The following is a 19,145-nucleotide window of genomic DNA, read 5'->3' as shown; positions in this document are numbered from 1 at the left end:
GCTTGGAATGAAAATACCAACACAGGCTTTTTGCAGCTAAGGTGAAAGAAATCTCAATGACGTTCACATTGAAGCTGGATTCACATAGCCATTCTGGAATACTTGCAGATGACCTCATGGGCTTGTGGGCCAGCAGGGCTAACTCATCTGCCAGTTGAGGAGACACCTTATTTGTATAGAAAAATTGACATTATGTTCATAAGAGAAGGAACAGGCAGGATGGGAGGATTGGCCCTTGAAAATGCAGTGTGTTCAGCTGATCTCTGGATCATTAAAGGTTTTAGAACCAGTTTTGAAAAGAAGAACAAGGAAATTAATTAGTAATGTGGTAAAAAGGGAGAGTGTGTTACATTGCTCTGATTTTCTTCCAGTATCTTTTGTCAGTCTTTGAAAGAATTATGCATTGGTTACGTAAAGGAAGCAGTGGAGGCATACCATAACTGGAGTTACACAGATAATTTGATATGGGTTGCAATGAGGTTAAACTGGACCAGAGGGGGATAATAGAAGCATTTGAAAGTAGACAGTGGATTTTATGAAGAGAACAGTGTTGACACTGAGAGAAGGCTGGAAGAAGGATTCTTGTGGAGTTGAATGTGGATTGATTTTTGGATTAATGTTTCCTCCTTTTTTTTTGCATCAATTATCTTAGCACAAATACTTGCAATGTGCTAAAAATGTGAAGATGATAGTGGCTAGGTGGCATAGTCAATACAGAGGATGATCAGGAAATCAGACAGAATGAACTAGATGGCAGTAATAAGAATGGAATGCAATTTAGTAGTGTCATGTTCAAAGACATTCACTGGGGAATTAGTATGAATAACTGCTATTAGCTAAAAGCTTATATGAAAGAAGGATGAGAACTTGAGTGTATTGAGTGTCTTCCAAGCTACTCTGAGCCACCATTTGATATGACATGGGGAAAATCCAACATGATAATAAGTGCATCCCAGGTAATTCCCACAGAAGCTGGGATGTATTACTGCCTTGATATCACTTGCTTATGAAAGCTCATTGGAATTTAGGGTCCTATGTTCAAGAAAGGGGAGTTTTAACTGAAACAGCTGCAGAGACAGGCTATGAGGTAAAGAGAGAACCTGAAAAGAAATCAGAATTTTCTTGGCTTTTCTAGTCTTAGATGAGAAGTGAAGAAGAAAATACCAGAAAGGAAAAAAAATAACAAATAAGCAGGGTAAGATTACCTACAAAGGAATGGGAACTGGTGGCTCTGGCAACAAAAGGGACAGGAATGTGAAAGGAGTGAGGCAATGAAGGTAACACCTGCACAGAAACTGGAGGAAAGAGGTGTCACTGTTTGGTAAGGGACTATCCAGAGGCATGGGGAACAATGAGGTGCTGTGTCGACTTCAGGTTCACCCACAGCCTTCACAATGAAGCTACTTCATGGAGAATTTTGGCATTGGTGACGCACACCTGGAATGCTATGTCCAGTTTCTGGCTCCCCAATACAAAAGAGACATTGACAAACTGAAGCAAGTTTAGCGGAAGGACATGAAAATGTTTGGATGGAAGTTTGTTATATAAGGGAAGAGGATGAGAAAACTGGGATTGTTTATCCTGGAAAGAGGTTGTAGAGGGGAGCAAGTATTGTCTTCAACCATTGTAGAGGGGCCAGATCTGCATTTTTCCAGTATGCACAGGAAAAAGAGGAGGAGCTGCGGACACAAGGTGCCAGAAGGGAAATTCCAGCTAGATTCCAGCTAGGAAAAAAAAATTCCGAGCAAGAATGCCTGGGCTCTGGAACAGGCTTCCCAGGAAACACGGGAAAAGGCCCTGAGCAACCTCATCTGACCTTAAGATGTTATACTTAAGATGTTGTACTGCTGAAAGCAGGTAGCTGGATGGCTGAGTCAGATCTCCAAGGTGCACTTCCACAGGTTCCTTCCAGCCTGAATTATTCTATGATTCTATAATTATGATTTCACAAAGAAAGATATTTGGCAATCAAGAGCAAGAAGGAGCCAAGCTTCTTGTGGATTTAGTGCCAAAACACCAATATACTTGAGTGTAGACCACCAGTCCTGACTCAATGAACATGAAAAGGCTCTAAACACACAACTCCACAGAAAGCCTTGGACTTTTGAGTGCTGAAACTTGTGAAAAGCAAGGAAAATTGGACCAGTCAAGAAAGCAGACAACAAATACTTGAAGAAAAAAAAAAGTTTAAATAAAGATTTCATTTTTTGGGGGGGGTTTAACAGCTTTATCCTAAAGATTCTGCAGTGGTAGCACTGGAGCACTGAAAGGAAGTGCCATACATACCTTCATTCCTGCTGATCTCTATGTCAGCAAAGAGGCCAATTTTGATGACTTGCCACAAAAGACCCAGAACCAGGTAAGGTTTCCCTTCTTTTAAGTCTTCAGCTCCAATGTTAACAACATGGCACCCAATGGCTGAAGCAGAGTTCAGGGCCAGGTTCAGATTTTCCTAGGGAAAGATGACAACTTTTGAATGGTGCAGAACTTGAGAGCCAGGCTCTCCCTAGAGCTAATGCTCAGTACTTGAGCTCATGCTTAAATACAGATGTAGCTTCAGTGTGGGGCAAATTCTACTCTGCTCACTTGGAGGAAGAAAGGAGCTACAACCCCATCAGCTGGCAGATATTCCAGGTTTGCTTCTCCCTAAGCACTCTGCAAAAGCCCTCATACCTACGATACAAGTAAGTTTCTAGCTGTCAGTGTTTGCAAAGAGCACGCTGTCCCAGGAATCAATATGAATAAACCTGAAGAGATTTTTGCCTCGCAGTTCAGCCAGGGTCAGAACTGGTAATATCTCGACATTTTCTTTTTGAACTTTGGAGTATGGGCTCCTGGTTTGGGAGTATGCAGAGGAAGCTGAGTGATTCAGTGATTCACAGTGACAGGCAGAAATAAAAGTGGTATTTCAGGAACATTATGTTCCTTTGCCATTTTCTGTCCATTAAAATAAAAGGAATAAGAAAATCTGATCCTCAGGTCTACACTGTGCAGAAAGGTGGCTTTGTAAACAGAGGGCAAGTAAAGCAGGGGAAAAAGCCTGGAAAATATAATTTATCACACAGATTTTCAATTTTTCACATGAAATTTCAGCACTGCTGTCATGACAGGGAGATCTGATTAGATACAAAATGCAGAGAGAGACATAGTGTTAATTCTCATAAGCTAGAAAAATTGGACCATTTCAAATTAATTACCTTTTCTCCAGCAGACAGCTGTAAAAGGGTTAAGTTAAAGTGGAAGCTATATTGATCAAATCATGTCTACGTGTGACAGGGATTGATCTGAGCTGCATCATTAAGTTATGCTGTGGACCAAAAGGATTAGAACTGAAAAATGAGGTATACAGCATAAAAATCCAATTTAATGGCTTCTGAGCTTACTTGAGTCTGGCTAATGTTCCATCAAATCAGAGTAGCTGAGGGCTAAACTGGCTTAGGTTCATATCTATTCCATATATGTATTTATACTCTGTACCAGGTACCTAGATGTTGTTCATATAAAAATATCTCTCTACATACTGCTGTGTGAGAAACACGATAAACTTTAACTAGCAACAATTAACAGCCTTTTTGTCCATTTTAAAAATCATATACATGTGCATGCATGTGATAGAAATAAAGGAGGGATTCAGTATTCAAGGTGAAATAATGACTTGTAAAAGGCATGCAGAAGCAATGGTCTGATTTCAGGCATGTTGCACTGGTACTTCCAGGGTCACAGTTAATATTTTGGTGAGGACATCAGACTGCAACAACAGCAGTTGTGAGTCCAAGTCCATTTTCATGCCTTAAAAGAGGGATTCAGCCTTCTGAGATCTACTCCAGCTGCAATTTCTCACTGTATTATCTCTGTGCTCTTGCATTCATATGGCATCTACCACAAATGTATCTAAAGCTCTGATCTGGTGAAAAATATTCGTTGTATTTGGTTAGTCAGGTTGCTCATATGCTTGGAAAGAAATGTGAATGTAAGTTTTTGTGGTTTTGTGAAATGGACCTGAGCATCTCGCTGTGCCACAAACAGCTTTGCCTGACTGTGTTGTGCAGAACCAGCCTTTCCTCTGAGTGATTACATGAAAGGAGAAAAGCAAAGAATTTTGTAGTGGTTTAGTACCTGTATTGTGAAGGGTGTGAGTTTCTTTTTGTTGATTGTTCTCTCATCAATGGTATCTGGCACTGAAAAGTTGATCATCTTACTGGAAATAAAAGGAAAAAAAACAAACAAGAAATACACTAAGTTGTGTGGGCACAAAATACAGCTATAGCTTTTGCCTCTACATTGCGGGACAAGTCTAAGAGCTGGAGAGTTACTTAACAAAAATAGATAATCACCCTCTGCTTCTACATATATACAGAGAGGCACACACTCAATACTTAAACAATTACTTTGGGCTACATACAGATTGTATTACAGGTGTGAGGCCAAGAATGCCACAAGGTGAAGTTGTTTTAGAAGTTTATTGTTCAGAAAATGTCTGTGGAAGCACTCACTATTTTGTGCCGCTTTGTGTGAAGCACCAAAAGTCCTTGGGCAAAAATAAAATCAAGCAGCTCCTCAAATTTCACTGACTTCATCTAATTGTAATTGTCTAGAGGCAAGGAAAAGTTCTCATTAAGCATGAAACATGCTTTATATTTTTGAAGATAAAAGAAGCACAAAACCCCTAGTATTATCATGGCCCTGAGTCTGCAAACACTCCCGAGTTTAATGGGAATTCAGCAGGTTCTGTTGAAACAGAAATGTGAGTTTTTGCAGACTCATGGCTCCCATTTGTGAGAAAGAAAGGTATTATTTACCAAAGCACTATGCCATCACCAACTGCCTGGAAGAGGTCATCTGTTTCTGGATTCATTGGCACCACATGCTTGCAGTCAGGGTCCTTCTCAAGGGCTTTGTTAATCCAGTTGACAAAGGCATATTTTTCTTCCTCTGTAGACACAACATCCAATCCATCAGTTTGGTGTGCAGTACCTCTACCATCATTTTACCTACAAAGGCAGAACTGGGAGAGCCTTTCCCACCAGTGTGACTGATCAACAAAACCCCACATGGAAGAGGCTCTCAGGAGATAAGCAAATGAACTGAGGACAGCAATGGGCTTGAGCTGGTTAATACTCCTTCATTATCCCTTCCCACTCACTGGGGTTGCCTGGGTCGTGAGGGCAGGCATATTACAGACTCATAATGAAGCTCATGTGGTTCAAATGTCTGGTGCAGATGCAAAGCTCTGCAAGGAGCAATTTGTGCTTTCACCATAATTTGAATGCATCATTGCACCACTCTGCTAAACAGAAATCCCACATAGCTTCAAACAATTCTATATTGGACATTACAACCCCTTCATGTGGAATATCCAGAAAAGCCTGGCCAGGACTGGGCTCTGACAAAGACCATTCAGAGGCTAGTGGACAGATGTGCCTGTAGTTCAACAGGGCTGAAGCACTGCTATCCTCTACCAGCAGCAGCTCACATGGATCCCAGTAGCTCAGAGGAGGTGCCCTCCAGGATGAAGGTGGATGGAGTCCTTGGAAGCATCCTCTGTTCTCCCTTCCCCAAAGAGAGTCAGTCCCCCACTCCTGCCCCTGCAGAAGATAGCCAGGAATAGGACCTCCTTCCTGCAGAACTGCTTCAAGAATGGGCTGCGCCCAGGAGGTAACAAAAGCAAGCAACTTTCATCTTGGAGAAAAAGGCTGGGAGAAAACCCTTGATGAGGTTGTGCCCTCCATGGGGAAAAGGAACCATCTGGTTATAAAGGGAGTTTACAGAATGAGTGCCTGGTCAAACGTACAGGGAAATGGGTTTCAGCAGCAGGGAGGGAACCCGTGCCTTGCCTCCCTGGTGAGCAGGGACAGCAGTGGGCACGTGTTTGCCCTGCTGCAGCCGTGGCTCACTTGCTGTGAGCCATCAGTGTGGGACAGCTGCACCTACCCGAGTAGGAGTGCTGTGTGCCAGCGCTGGACTGCTCCGATGTCCCGCCGATAGCGCAGATCCCCTCCTTCTTGTTGATTTGCTTTCGGAATGACTTAGCAACATCATCGCTCTTCAGGTCACGGAAAATCTTTCAGGCGTTGAGAGAGGATTTTAGAATTTTGGAGAATTAAAACAAGGTAAAACAGTGAGCTCTTGGGCCAAGAGACACATTCTCTCTGCTTCATAAATAGGGAAGAGCAGCTTGAGTATTTTGAGGGTTTCTGTGTACAATCTGTGTATCTGCTGAGGTACAATAGGTTTATACTCAGCTTTTTTTGCTTTCAAATCAGGGAATAAAGATCAGCTAAGTAACAAAATGTTACTTCAGAGCAGAGCAGTTTGGATTTGAAGCAAGAGCAAGTAAAAACCAACTCCATCCAGAGGGAAATTCCACTATTTTAGCATTTGCTTTTGACCCAGTTCAGACCAGAAAAAGAAGAAAGTTTTTGATTAAAAAGTGCCCTATTAGGTTTTCAGTTTTGATCTGCTTACACTTTTTTAAACATCTAGCCAGAACACCATCTTTTTTGCAGTGTATAACTGAAAAACTTTATCTCGCCACATCAACCAAACTGAAAGATATGACATCTGTGCAATGAGCAGCTGTATTCACATAACTTGTCCCAGTTAATTGCAGAATTTTTAGTTTGGCTACTTTCTGCTTTCAACTTTTCTGATGAGAAGACTCATTGGATTAATGAGGTGCCTGTGAGACACTGTGCTTATGCCTCTGCTGTGCCCTGGGGATCATCTTGAGTGACTGAAATAAATAACATCTTACTTACTGAAATAAATTCATCAAAACTGATCCTGCCATTGCCTGTGCTTGTCAGGCTCTGAATGAGCTCTCTGGCTTTATATCCGGGGAGAGGGAGATTGGCAGCCTTCAACACTTCTGTTAAATCATTGGTATCGATGAAGCCATTCCCGCTGATATCTGCAAAGATTAAAGCAAACATTTACATTCTACATCAGCCCAATGACATTTTCTGCATATAAAGGCTGTTTTTATTTTACCCAGGGAAAGGTACATTATATACTAAGATTTGTTGCCTTGAAATCTGGTGTTTTCAATTTCTTTGGTGTTACTCACACCCCAGAAAGAATTACAATCACTTTTTAACAAACAAAAACAGTGACAAATTTATATTTTTAGACATACAAATATCTTAACAAAGCTAGTTTTAAATTGATATAATTGCCATTCCAAGGTTTACACACTGGCAAAATGTCATCTGTAGAGGAAGCATCCTGTCTACAGAACAGCTAAAGAAAATAAAGTTGACACAATATACATATGCACTTATCCATAGATATGATTTGTGATTTTGGCCTGTTTTCTGCATCTAATAACATCAGAAGTAAGCTGGAACTGCATATGGTCATCTTTAAAATAAAAACTTCTATGTTTCTCTGTGATGGTGCTAACATGACTGTTCCTGCTGAGCTTCCTGCAAGATCCTGGTTATGATGAGAAGTTCATCAACACAGGTTCATAGTCCTTTATTCTCCACTTAATGAAAAACTCCACAGATAAAAAAGCAAACTGAGTTTATGACATGGAGAGTTTCTGTTAAAACACTATGGTTATGACATAGATAAATGTATATATAGTTATATATGATTGTTTATATTTGGCTTTAAAGTATCTGTGTCTTTCTTTTTCCACAGGCTCCTTTTCTCCATCCTGGAGGCTGAGGTGATTTCAAAGCTGATTTCCTGCATAAGTAAGTTTCAATATGAGTCACTTGTTGCGTGCTGCAGAAAGACACTCAGCTGTCAGCATCAGTAGCACAGATTAATATGGATTGCAAAGAGCATCCTATCCATTTCACCATGGCATACAACAAAAGGATCTGGACTTGGAGAGGGAAATGTCTGGGAGAGGAATGAGAGCTTCCTTCCAGCATTTGGGGGAGCAGCCAGATCTAGTGGAAGGTGTCCCTGCCATGCAGTGGGGTAGGAACTAAATCATCTTTAAGATCCCTTCCAAGTCAAAGCACATTAGGATTCTGTAATTTGCCTTGTCAGTGCATTGGGTGTACAGGATACTCTCAGGGACCAACCAGATTTTTAAGACTGCCAGCCTAGAGTATTGTGTGCTCAGGAATCAACCAACCACCACCCGAATCAGCAATGACAACTGATGAGTGCATAATCCAGTGAGGCTGATAGATCTGCTGATAGAAATTAAGTGAGCTGTGAGAAGCACAAGGACCTTTTCTTAGAATTTGGGTAGGCAGTGATGGGTCTGTGTGACTTTATAGGAGAAAAATCAGATGAGATGTCTGAAGGTTTGGAAAGAAAACACAGTAGAAATATGGGGCTTGAAATGTCACTGTGAAGGGATTACAAATTTTTTATCCATCTGCACGTTTCCCCTCTCCACATTCCTCCTTCCCATAGGGAATACTCAATTTACATTAAAATAAGTCCTTTTTTCCTTCCAAATAATTTGTCGTGAATAAACAGTATTCTTGGGCAAACACTGGAGAATATTTCCAACATGGTTTGCCAGACAGCTTTTGAGGTTTTTCTTTGTAAACCTGCTGGAGCCCCAACACCTCCTGTGTAGGAGGCCAGTGTTCTGCAGTGAGCTGATGTGGTTTCACTGGGGAGGCCTGCAGTGGCAGGAAAGGGGCTTGCTGTGGTTGCTGTGACAGAACACATCAGTGCTGGAGCAAAGTCCATGTCCTCACGGCTGGTCAGTCACACCATGAGAAATGAGCTTGTCACAGGGTCACACTTCAGCAGAGCCTTTGCTGCTGGCTGCACTCACCAACTTTGCTGAAAGCCTCCCGGAGCTCTGCCATCTCCTCCTCGGAGAAGTGTGCTGTTGATGCCATTTCTTACTTCTGTGAGTGGCAGGTCTGCAAGAAGAAGACACTTGTTTTCGTTATGTGCTTTTTGGGCTGGCAACTGTGATGAAACAGAGAGGTTTTTACTTGGGTTTTCAAAGTTCTGGAGCAGCTCGCCATGGCTGAAGACCCAACTCCTCTCTGTAACTTGAAATTAAATGAAGGGATAAAATCCTGTGTAGATGAGACACAATTCCATGTCACTCCTATTGTTTTGCCAGGCCCTGCTCAAAATTACAACAGTTTTATTTATGCTAATTTAACTTGAATTAAATCCTACCTCGCTGACTTTCGTTTCTCATGGAGAAAACGAACTAAATTGCGCTGGTTCTTGTTATTCCCCCTTGGAAACACAATTCACCAGTCATTTCTTCAGCAGTCTGGCAAAGAAGCAGTCCTGGGTGTTTCCCAGGTCTCTGGCCTGTACCCAGAGCCTCAGGGGACGTTTTCACCACTTACCTTTGGTACCTAACGAGGAGGCTGCTCCCCCTTACAAGCTGGAGGGATGGAGAGAAAGTCCTTCACAAGGTGCTCAGAGCACCAGGTCTGGCTTCCCAAAAGTCAGCTGTTTCTCTCCCTGGATATGTGGGGAGTTTAGGGATTTTCCTTCCAAGGTGTCTAAATTAGTGCCTGAGGTCGGGTGGCTTTAGGAATGTGTGGCCAGAAGGAGCTTTCCTGCCTTTCCTCTCATCAAAGACATAAAACAGGAGCAAGGATTACACTTTCACTTTACAGGAACTTTTCTTAATAACCAGGAAGGGAAAGTTCATTTTCTTTTATAGCATAATTAAATACCTTGCCAGAAGATGCACATTATCCCCATCTGTTTTTTCATGCACCTACTGTCCCCTGCATCTATTCATGAGGAAACTGTTCAGACTATCTATTATTCTATATTTGTGAGAATGACTATAGTGTCCTATGTCTCTTTAAGTATTAATTAACCAAACAACTATTTAAATAGAAGAGAATGGAAACCTGAGTTGATCCTGGGAAGTCGTTGCTCCAGCTACTGTAATCAAATGAGGGAGAAAAAAATCATAAATATGCCATTCCCCAAATTAAATTTCACTCTGCATAATAAACCCCCCCCCCCCCAGATTTGCTATAGCCCTCTGTAAAAACACAGGGTTATGTACAGCTTATCTGGGCTTCAGATTCAATGCTCTGCTGAACTCATGCATTGATTCCTTGTGTCTGTCAAAACCACTATGGACATGGCTTTGAAATAACCCAAAAGCCATCTCATGTGGTTAACTTCTTGTCTGCTGTCTCCCAGTAGTACCCTGCACCCTTTTCCTGCCTAATCACTGTGGTTTTGGGATGAGGACAGCAATTAAAAAATTTGTTCGTTCACTCTAACCTTCATAAATAGAGAAGTGCAGCAGAATCCATAATGCCATTGCCCTTGCAGTTGGTTCTAACCACATTTTCAAGGATTACCTTTAAAAACCCCTATGATCCACTAGCAATGTGGGTTATGCATGTTTGGGTAAAATTAGATCCACTGTCTTCCACCAGTCTGTCCTGGTATCTTTCCTGCTTCAGATTCTTCACTGCCAATATTTTTCTGTTGCCTGCTGTGTGTTTTTACAAATTGTGGATTAACTACAATGCATCTGGGTACATGAAAATCTTACACTCACTGGCAGAAAATCCGTATTCCACTGCAAGATCATTCCTTCTAGTCCAGTCACCTGATCAAGCAATATCATTTGCAACACAACTTTTAATAGCATGAAGACTGTTCTAGGTTTAGAGGTAGAAAACACTACAGGGTTTTGCCTGTAACATTACTTTTGCAAAGTGAGCTTGAGAAAAAAGTATCACCAACATAAAATGGCCTCTTCCAGATTGCATAAGAAGTTATGACCTCTGATACATAACGAAGTAATCTGTTAAATACAGAGAATCCAATTAGCAGTACATATATTTACATATGTGGACATTTATACTAGTAATAGGAGGAAGGGCTTTGCTGTAATGACCCCTCTTGCCTTCTTTAGGTCAGTACTATCCACTGTTGTGAAGGTAACTACATTTATCTGAGCAATCAGATTCATCTCAGGTGCACACCAAGAACAAGGACTGGTCCTCCATCACCTGGGGGTGGTTGTCCTCAGGTGACAGAAGGATGGTCACTGCCTGCTCCAACACACAACTGAGTTTCTTCCACATTTTCAACGTCATGGCACCTCTTGATGTCAGCCTATCAGTTCCAGTATCTAATTCCACTGGATGTTGATGATTAATATCCCACTGTGGCTTCACAAGAGTGAGATTCAGAAAGGCACCAGAATTTTCCGATTAAAGGCTTCAGAGTTAGTCCCAAAGAAAAATCACTGTCATTTTTTAAATTGTTCAAGTAGGAAAAACAAAACATAAGGAAATCAAGTGAGTAAAAGTCCAGAGCTTTAGCAACACACAGCAAAAAAAGGAGAAAGTCCCCTTTCAAAAAGCCACCTTTCAATATTTAAAATGCTTATTTTGCTTAGATCATTAAACGATAATATTTAGGCACAAAGAGCTGTAAAATGCTTCTGGTTAGTAGTGGGAGAGGTCAGGCCCAATATTTTCTTCTGATTTAACCAGCCAAGAACAGAGCCATTTGTTTCTAGGGTTCAACCGCTTTCAGCACTTCACCAACACCAATGCAAACTGTAAATACTTTGGGCATTGCATCAAGAGGGCATCCAACAATCCTGGGTGAATAGTCCAGTTACTGGTAACTCGCAAGGCATTGTCAGCACATGGTGCACTGGTCTGCTCCAAACTGTTTGCAAAATCTGTATGACCAGGCAGATGCAGAGAAAAAAATGCAGAGGATGATATAAGAGCAAAGGAGAGTATGTGGATGAGCAATGATGATGAGCACTGTGAACAAGTTGAAAGAGCTCCTTTGGAGGGAACATTTGTTGAGGAGCTCTCTGAGGGAGGAGCAAAGGGAAAACCAGCTGGCAAGAACCAGGCAATGGCTTTGAGCAAAGTGATGGATGGCCAGAAGCAAAGAGAAAAGATGGGCAGGGGAGAGGTTTGGCAGGACAGAGGGGAGTTTGGTGCAGGCTGAACACAAACAGCTTAGCTGTCACCACAAATGAGATACTGAAGATCAGGAGCAGCTGGGAGGAAGGATTTTGAACTTGGTGTGATGAAGCATCAGTGAAAGAACTAAAGTGTCTTAGTTAGAATGAGGTCAGTCAGCACGTGCTTAGATGTTGAGACAGGATGCTGAGGAGGGGAAGACAGCTGGGTGACTGCAAGAAAGGCAGTGCAATTTCCAACAATAAATAAATGGAAGGATTTAAACATTCAGAAGGGAAATAAAAAACTCCCTGAGACAGTCTGAGATTCAGGTTGCTTCAGGATATCTGGGTCACAACACTGCCTGGAAGTGACACTTCTTGTTTGGCAAGCAGCATAAACCTGCTATTGCAAAAGCAAAATATCAAGTTGTGCAAATACACCCTTTCATCCTCAGATGACTGCTGAGTTACCGGTTAGTGTAAAAAAAGGAAGAGGTTCTCACCTAAGCTGCTGAGAATACAAGCAAACTGATCCCAAAAGAACCTCTATCAAAGCACTCCCCTCCCTGCCATTATTTCCAAACCAGTATGTCACAGCCGTGCCCTGAAGCCTCCTTTTATTTGACCTTATACTTAGAAGAACCTATGACCACATTGATGTTTTAGAAGATCTAATAACAAAATATTTTTAGACTGGAATATAAAGGAAGAACTAAAATAATCTTAAACCTGAACATAATTGCTAAATTGAAATGCCGTCATATTGATGTTCTTTAATTTTCTTTTCAATTTTGAGGCCATAGTCAGAGGAGCTTCCTGGTTATTCATTGCTTGGCAAATTGTACACCCACCATGCACTATAAATAATAAACTGCAAAGCCATTAAAACCTCAAGGTTTCCAGAACTTGCATTAAATGGTTACCTTGTTTGATCTTTTCTCCACTGCTGTGGTGTTTAAGCTTTGTTGCAAGCAAGGCAATGAAAACCTTGAAGATGTGAAATGGCACTTTATAGATAGACATAATGTTGTACCTTTCCCCCCCCAAAAAAGCACATTTCATGGCACAGCATTACCTTTTACAAACGTATTTAGTCAGGAACAACATAACTGTGAATTTGTTGTCAAGAAAGTCAAAGAAACTACTAAAATTTACTCACTTTCTACCATCAGGGCTTTGCTTTGTTAATGCACTACTACGTTGCTAATTATATGATAACTTGTCTAGCTGCTGGAGAGTGACATGACACATGCTCCCTGACACAAACTTGTGTTCTCCTCAATCTTGTTTATTTTTTTCTGAAAGTGATGAAATAAGAGGCACTTGCTGTTACAAAACACAGCTGTCAGAGTTTCAGGGGGTAGTGTGAGACTGTCCCCCCGCACACACAAAACTCTGCCTTTTGCTTTACCAGAGCTCATAGCTCTAGCTCCTTTTCTCTTTCTTATCTCACTCACAGATTCAATTTCCAGCTCTCTGTAAGGGCTGGGGAATACTTCCCCAGCTCTTTTCTGCATTAGAATTTCCCTCCCAGCTGATATCAAAGGGGCACCCCCAGCAATCCTCCCCCCAGGCACAGCCTGACCTGGAGCATGCCACCAGCAGGGAGGATTGAGAAAAGAGGCCTTAGAATGGTGCAGAAACTCTTGTGATAGATCTGGAGCATCTTGAAGGCCAAAAAAAAATACAAGGGAAAACAAGAGTGTTTCAGACATATTCAGTCTTTGTCCCATATTTATTGCACCTTTGCGTACTTGCCTATTCCTGGTCACTCCTCAGAATATCCGTGATAGGATATTCCTCCCCAGAAATATTTCCCTCTCCCTTTCTGTCATTAGATACCAAACATAAGTCCACATATCCATATGCATTTCTCTTCAAATGATTTGTCTCAGCTGACTTCCTACAGTGTGGAAGGGTTGAGAAGGAGACAAGAGAAGATTTTTGAGTTAGGTTTTGATATTTTCCTTCTGGAGACAAGTTTTTGTCATTTCCATTGTCACTAAAGGGTGAGAATAAGATAAACTATACGGTAGATCTCATGTTGAAAGAAGAATCAATGCTCCAAAACTACAGCAGTGTGGCCTAGAAGTTCCTCAATTTGAAAGTTTCATCTTGTGCTCGTCAGCAAAAACCTTCAACTAAAATGCAGCAGGCAAAGCCATCTTGTTGACGATCAGCCAAACACATTCTTTTGCATAATCCAGAATAGTTTACCTCTCAATTAAACTTCAATCTCAGCATATTTGCTACTATCATGCTATTCTCCTATGTATTTATTATTAGCTGTTATTTCTCTTAGAGTTTTGATCAAAATAATGTATGTGTATATCTCTGCACCAGGACGGTGATCCATACTGCACCCACAGCAAAATAGGATAGTAGCTTTAATGCTAAATTAAAGTGAGCTGCCAGTAATCATTTGCAGTGATGGCTCTGGGGTATCCAGCCTTCTTAGACAAACAAACAAACAAACAAACAATCCCATCGATGTCCTTTATTCTTGTTTGGTGTCACAGCTTCCAGGCAGACTGAGTGGATATTTTTTTGGTGACAGCTTTTTTTCTGCTCATGATGTAAGATAAAAACTAGAGTTTGTATATCTCTTCCATGCTTCTGAGTTACTCAGACAGCTGCTCACCACGGCTGACAAAACACAAACAGGTTTAGAACTGCATGCCAATGAGACACATTTCTTACAAAGGACATTCATTTAAGAAGCACAAATGGCAACATTTTAAAACGCATGAGGTGGTTCATTTTAAAAAGTTAGTTTTTCATGTTGTGCATGTTAGGCTATGACACTCTCCCTACTGAAATAACTACATATGAATAAGAGTATTTTTTTAATTTCTTCAAAGGTGCTGAGCAAAATTTTATATCCTAAAGTAGACAGAAACATAATTGGCTCTGTTAGCAATGGGTAACTTGGGTCATCTTTAGTTTCTTTGGGATCTTGCTGTTTAAATCAGCAGTCAAGACACTGAGAGGAGTCTTTCTGAAGATATGGCAAATACTCCTCTCTAGTAAATTACAAAGATTCATGATTTAGCCCACAATAAATGAGAACCTTTGCCTCAAAGGTTTTTCAAAAGACTGGTGCCCACAACAGCAAATCTTACCATGTATGTAGGCACTGGAATTATTAAGATGTTGCACTTTATCAGGTTTTTTTTCCTTATACAATTGAAAAAAAATACAGAGAAAATATATTTATCACTGCTCAGAAAGAACACAGCGATACCCATGAGTTATTTGCTAATGTTCCATTTTATAAAGGACCTTATTTGTCAAGGTGATGCCCGAGTCCTAAATCAAATCCTGGAAAACAGGGCTTAGGAAGGGAAAATCCACAGGGTCTGGAAAGAGATGGAGATATTTTTCCAATATACCACTCAGTGGCAGGAAGGGCTAATCCTTCAAGGAAATTAAGACAGTGAAAAAGCAGAGCTCTGAACCCTAAAAATACTCTCCTTATGTGTCTTGTATCTGTCAGATACATTCTACGAGAGAGGCAGCATACAGGTGCATATTATTTTTCAATCAGAGTCTGTAGAATTTTTCTTAAAAAAAAAAAGAAAAATTGATCCAGTACACTACATTTCTTGTCGGGTCACTTATCTTTCTCATCTTTTTATCAACACAAGCTAGCTAGCTTTAAAGTAAGAACATTTTTCCACAGATAAAGGAACATTTTGATTCTCAAACTGGCAAACAGCTTCAGTCGTTCAACAGGTGTCCCATTTGGCATGGAAAGCCCTGTCCCACCCAGTTCCATCTTCGCTTGCAAAGCTGGGGGAAGAGGAGAGCATCTGTAGGGTCTGCTTTGGATATAGGTATGAGAATCTATCCCAACTCTGCCCCATCTACACTGGGGTGGCAGATGGGCATAAAACCCTGGACAGAGAGATAAAATCTTCTCTTCTTATTCCTGTGTGCTTCAGTCTGATGGCAAGAGGTCAGGTCACAAAGTACTGACTCAAATGTGCTGTGGAAGCGTGGTAACTAATGCAAGAAAAGGAGAAGACAGCCTCTGCTTCCAGCTTGTATGCAGAAAACCAGTTACTCTGTGCATGGAAAATATTAAGAACATGTTCCAGCTGTAAAAAGTAGGCTTTTAGATACGAACATGTATTTTCATTTGACTAGTTCCACAAGGATCTGCTGCTGTTGCTCCCATGCCAGGAGCTGAATTCTGTCCTCAGTTTTGCAGGACACCTCAGTGATTCCAGCAGTGACCAGGCCCTTCCAGCCACAAAATCAGACCAGAAAAGTGAAAGCACATCTGAACATAACCCTCCTTATCAGCTGTGCTTTTGCTTGGACCCCCATCCTGTGATGATGCCATGCTGGGAGCTGTAGAATGCAGTGGGAAACCCAAGCAGGACCTGGAGCAGCAGAGGGCATAGTCCTCCTGCTCCACTTTCTCCTGAAGAAAGACTTGGCTTTATGGCATGTTCCCCAAGCCTGCTCACTGGGCATCCCTCTTATGCCTCTCATGTGCCACTCTCCTGCTTGTTAGCATAGCCTCTATGTCCAGGACACCTTACTGGTTTCCTCAAGGAACAAATTTATTTCCCATCCTACAGCTTTCCCCTTGGATAACTGCAAAAATGCACAGAGCGTCCAACAGACCCTCCTGTACTCCATCCTGCAGCACCTAAATACTGTTTCAGATTGTTTTCCTAAATATTTTTCATTTTGATAAATATTTTTCATTTTGTATCAGCATTTCATTGGAGTCTGCTGTTTTGCATGAGGGGGCTGGGTATGAAAATGAGCTACATTTCTGAATGCACTGTACTCCCCCAAACTCCCCTGCCTCCTTCCTTCCCCTTTACTCAATCTCTTCCTAGTCCTCTCATCTTTATAAAAAACATGGTAATGACTTTTACAGTAGGTTCTCTACCAAGATAACTCTGCTCCAACCTACACAGCTGTGTTTTAAGCTGCTCATGACTGAAATCAGAAAGAAACTGGGTAAAAAACATTGTTAGCAGAATACAAGGCAGGTCCTGTGAGCAAGAGAAGAGCAACACCACTGGATTTGTTTAACTACGAAGATTTTATTTTATAACCATGATAATATTCAGTCCAGTTACTCCAGTTCAGTTGAGGAAGCAGATTCAAACGCAGTAATGTAACGTTTCCCTTTTTTTGACTTATACAGTGAACACTGCCTGCAGCTTCTGAGCTAGTTAAATCTGGCCTTTATGGTCAGGATGGAAGCAGAAGCCCCTGCTCACTACCAGCAAGCAGGCAGGTACTTCCCAGTCCCTCCTGGTTCTAACATCCCTTCTCAGTGGAGTTTCCCACCACAGAGGGGGTTTCCACATCTCTTGTCTACTCATGAGAGCTTCCCCAGCTGAGGGCCAGACTGCTCCTGTGGGCACGCAAAAGTGGGGGAAGGTGAAACATGCTGGAGTTTCTCTATAGGGAGGGGTTTGAGAGTGTGATCTGCTTTCAGTAAGATGATCAAGCCCCATGAGCTGAACAGCCAGCTGCATCTGCTAGAGATCATCTTCATCTGACACCTGTAGCAGTAAGAGATCAGTCAGCCAGCCTGGTCTGTGACTTGGGTTGTGATAACAAAGACCTGAAGTTTCATTTGGTCAGTGTTCAAACCAAATCTATGTACCAAGGAAATCACTAAATGACAAAACCAGCAAGGCTACTGCTCTTACAGAGAAGACACTTAAGCCTGGAGGCTCCTAAAATACCTGTAGATATTTGAAACTCATAATTCATGTAGAGCCTGAGCTGAATTCCCAAAGAAGACAAGGGATAAGCCTGACCAGATTCATCAGTCAAGATATTATAAGGTAAAAATAACATTAGGACCACCCCATATCACTATTTTTAAAGCAGAAGTCCCTGCTACAATCCGGCTCTATCATGAATCAGTTTTATTTATCCACTGGAAAGTAAAATTACATTTCTAAAAGCCTGATATCTATGTCCTAACACCCAGCAGATTTACTTTGCAAGCACTACGAGCCAAAATACATTATACTTATGAATCGGTGTTTTTCATCACTAGAATTAAAATTACCTTTTTACATGGATCCAGTCTGCAATCTAAATAATGACTTCTTACTTTATCATGCCTTTCCAAGCCAATGCCAGTTCCAAGACTACCATTCGACTGAGCCAAAAACCACTCTGCAAAATTAAATCCATCAAACACTTTCCTGAAAGCCAGTAGAAATGCTGTGCACAACACTACAGGAAAACGTTTCATACTAATACAGAACCTGCTCTGTTTTTTCATGGCGACCACAATTTCCTGTGCAGTTAAACTGCTGGGGTCCTCAGTGAGAGCTTGCCCAAAAAACCACCAGATGCCTTGATCTTACCTCCTGGGCTCAAGCAGTGGGTCGAAACTATCAGAGCAACAAACAGCTCAGCAGCTGCAAATCCAACGGAAAGGGCAGAACTTCTTAAATAAACCAAATGTCCTGTAAGGGTGGAGGAGCTGCAAAGCCGTTGTCACTGCAGACAAGGAAACTCTTCCTTTTCTGCAGCTCAACTAGGCAAGCCCAAGAGTGCAAGCCTACGACTGAGCACAGAGAGGGAAGTGAGTGGTGAAAAAAAACCCATAGTGCAATAGATCTTTTGTCTTTATAAGGAAATGAAGCACTCTCTGGTCTCTACCTCTGTACCTCAGTTTTCCTCCAATAAGGGCCACTGCTTTGTGCCAATTCCTCTCACTATTGCTCTCGGTCTTGGAATACAGAGACGCTCAAAATATTTCCTCCCTTCACTGGAAAGGGTGGGCACATTTGAGGCATGGAACAGCAAGGTCTGCAGTGTCACCTCATCCACGAGGCAGACCTGGCTGCCAAGCCAGGCTGGGGCAGAGTCACCAGGCATGGAAACTCCCCAGCATCGCTGCACAACCTCTGCCAACGTTTGACTGCCCTCCCTGTGAAAACTTCTTCCATGCAAGTGGTTGGAATTTCCTTTGATGCAACTTGTGACCTTTTCATTATCAGTGTTCACCACTGACAAAAGGCTGGTTCCATCTTCTCTATCAGCTCTGATTGGGTTGGTGTAGATGCCAAGATCCCTCTCAGCCTTCTGCTCTCCGGGCTGAACAAGCTGAGCCCTCTCTCCCTGTTCTCTGATCTGTTGTGCTCCATCCCAGTACCATCCTGGTGTCTCCCTACAGTTTGTCCAAGCCTTTATTGAACAGGGAAGCCTGAGGAAGGACACAGCACTCCTCACACCACCTCACAACTGACACAGATTTCGAGGACATGTTTCCCAATGCACTGAGGGTCACATGTAA

The 19,145-nt window shown here is 41.8% G+C and overlaps 1 protein-coding gene across 2 annotated transcripts in view; it reads right to left on the bottom strand.

Moving 5' to 3' along the window:
- LCP1 (lymphocyte cytosolic protein 1) overlaps positions 1-18,394 on the bottom strand; it is a 30,099-nt gene extending 11,705 nt beyond the window's left edge. For both annotated transcript variants that reach the window (XM_062514761.1, XM_062514760.1), the window contains exons 1-7: positions 18,211-18,394; positions 8,753-8,843; positions 6,759-6,910; positions 5,932-6,061; positions 4,800-4,932; positions 4,117-4,198; positions 2,287-2,452 (exon numbers count right to left, since the gene is read on the bottom strand). In XM_062514761.1, coding sequence (XP_062370745.1) covers positions 2,287-2,452; positions 4,117-4,198; positions 4,800-4,932; positions 5,932-6,061; positions 6,759-6,910; positions 8,753-8,819 — 730 coding nt within the window. In that variant the 5' untranslated portion in view covers positions 8,820-8,843; positions 18,211-18,394. The remainder of the gene's footprint in view (positions 1-2,286; positions 2,453-4,116; positions 4,199-4,799; positions 4,933-5,931; positions 6,062-6,758; positions 6,911-8,752; positions 8,844-18,210) is intronic.
- Between the last annotated feature and the right edge of the window lie 751 nt (positions 18,395-19,145).

Source organism: Cinclus cinclus, chromosome 2 (genome assembly GCF_963662255.1).
Source record: "Cinclus cinclus chromosome 2, bCinCin1.1, whole genome shotgun sequence".
Lineage (NCBI taxonomy): Eukaryota > Metazoa > Chordata > Aves > Passeriformes > Cinclidae > Cinclus > Cinclus cinclus.
The sequence above is the reverse complement of the archived record's forward strand: the minus strand, read 5'-3'. Positions and strand labels throughout refer to the sequence as shown.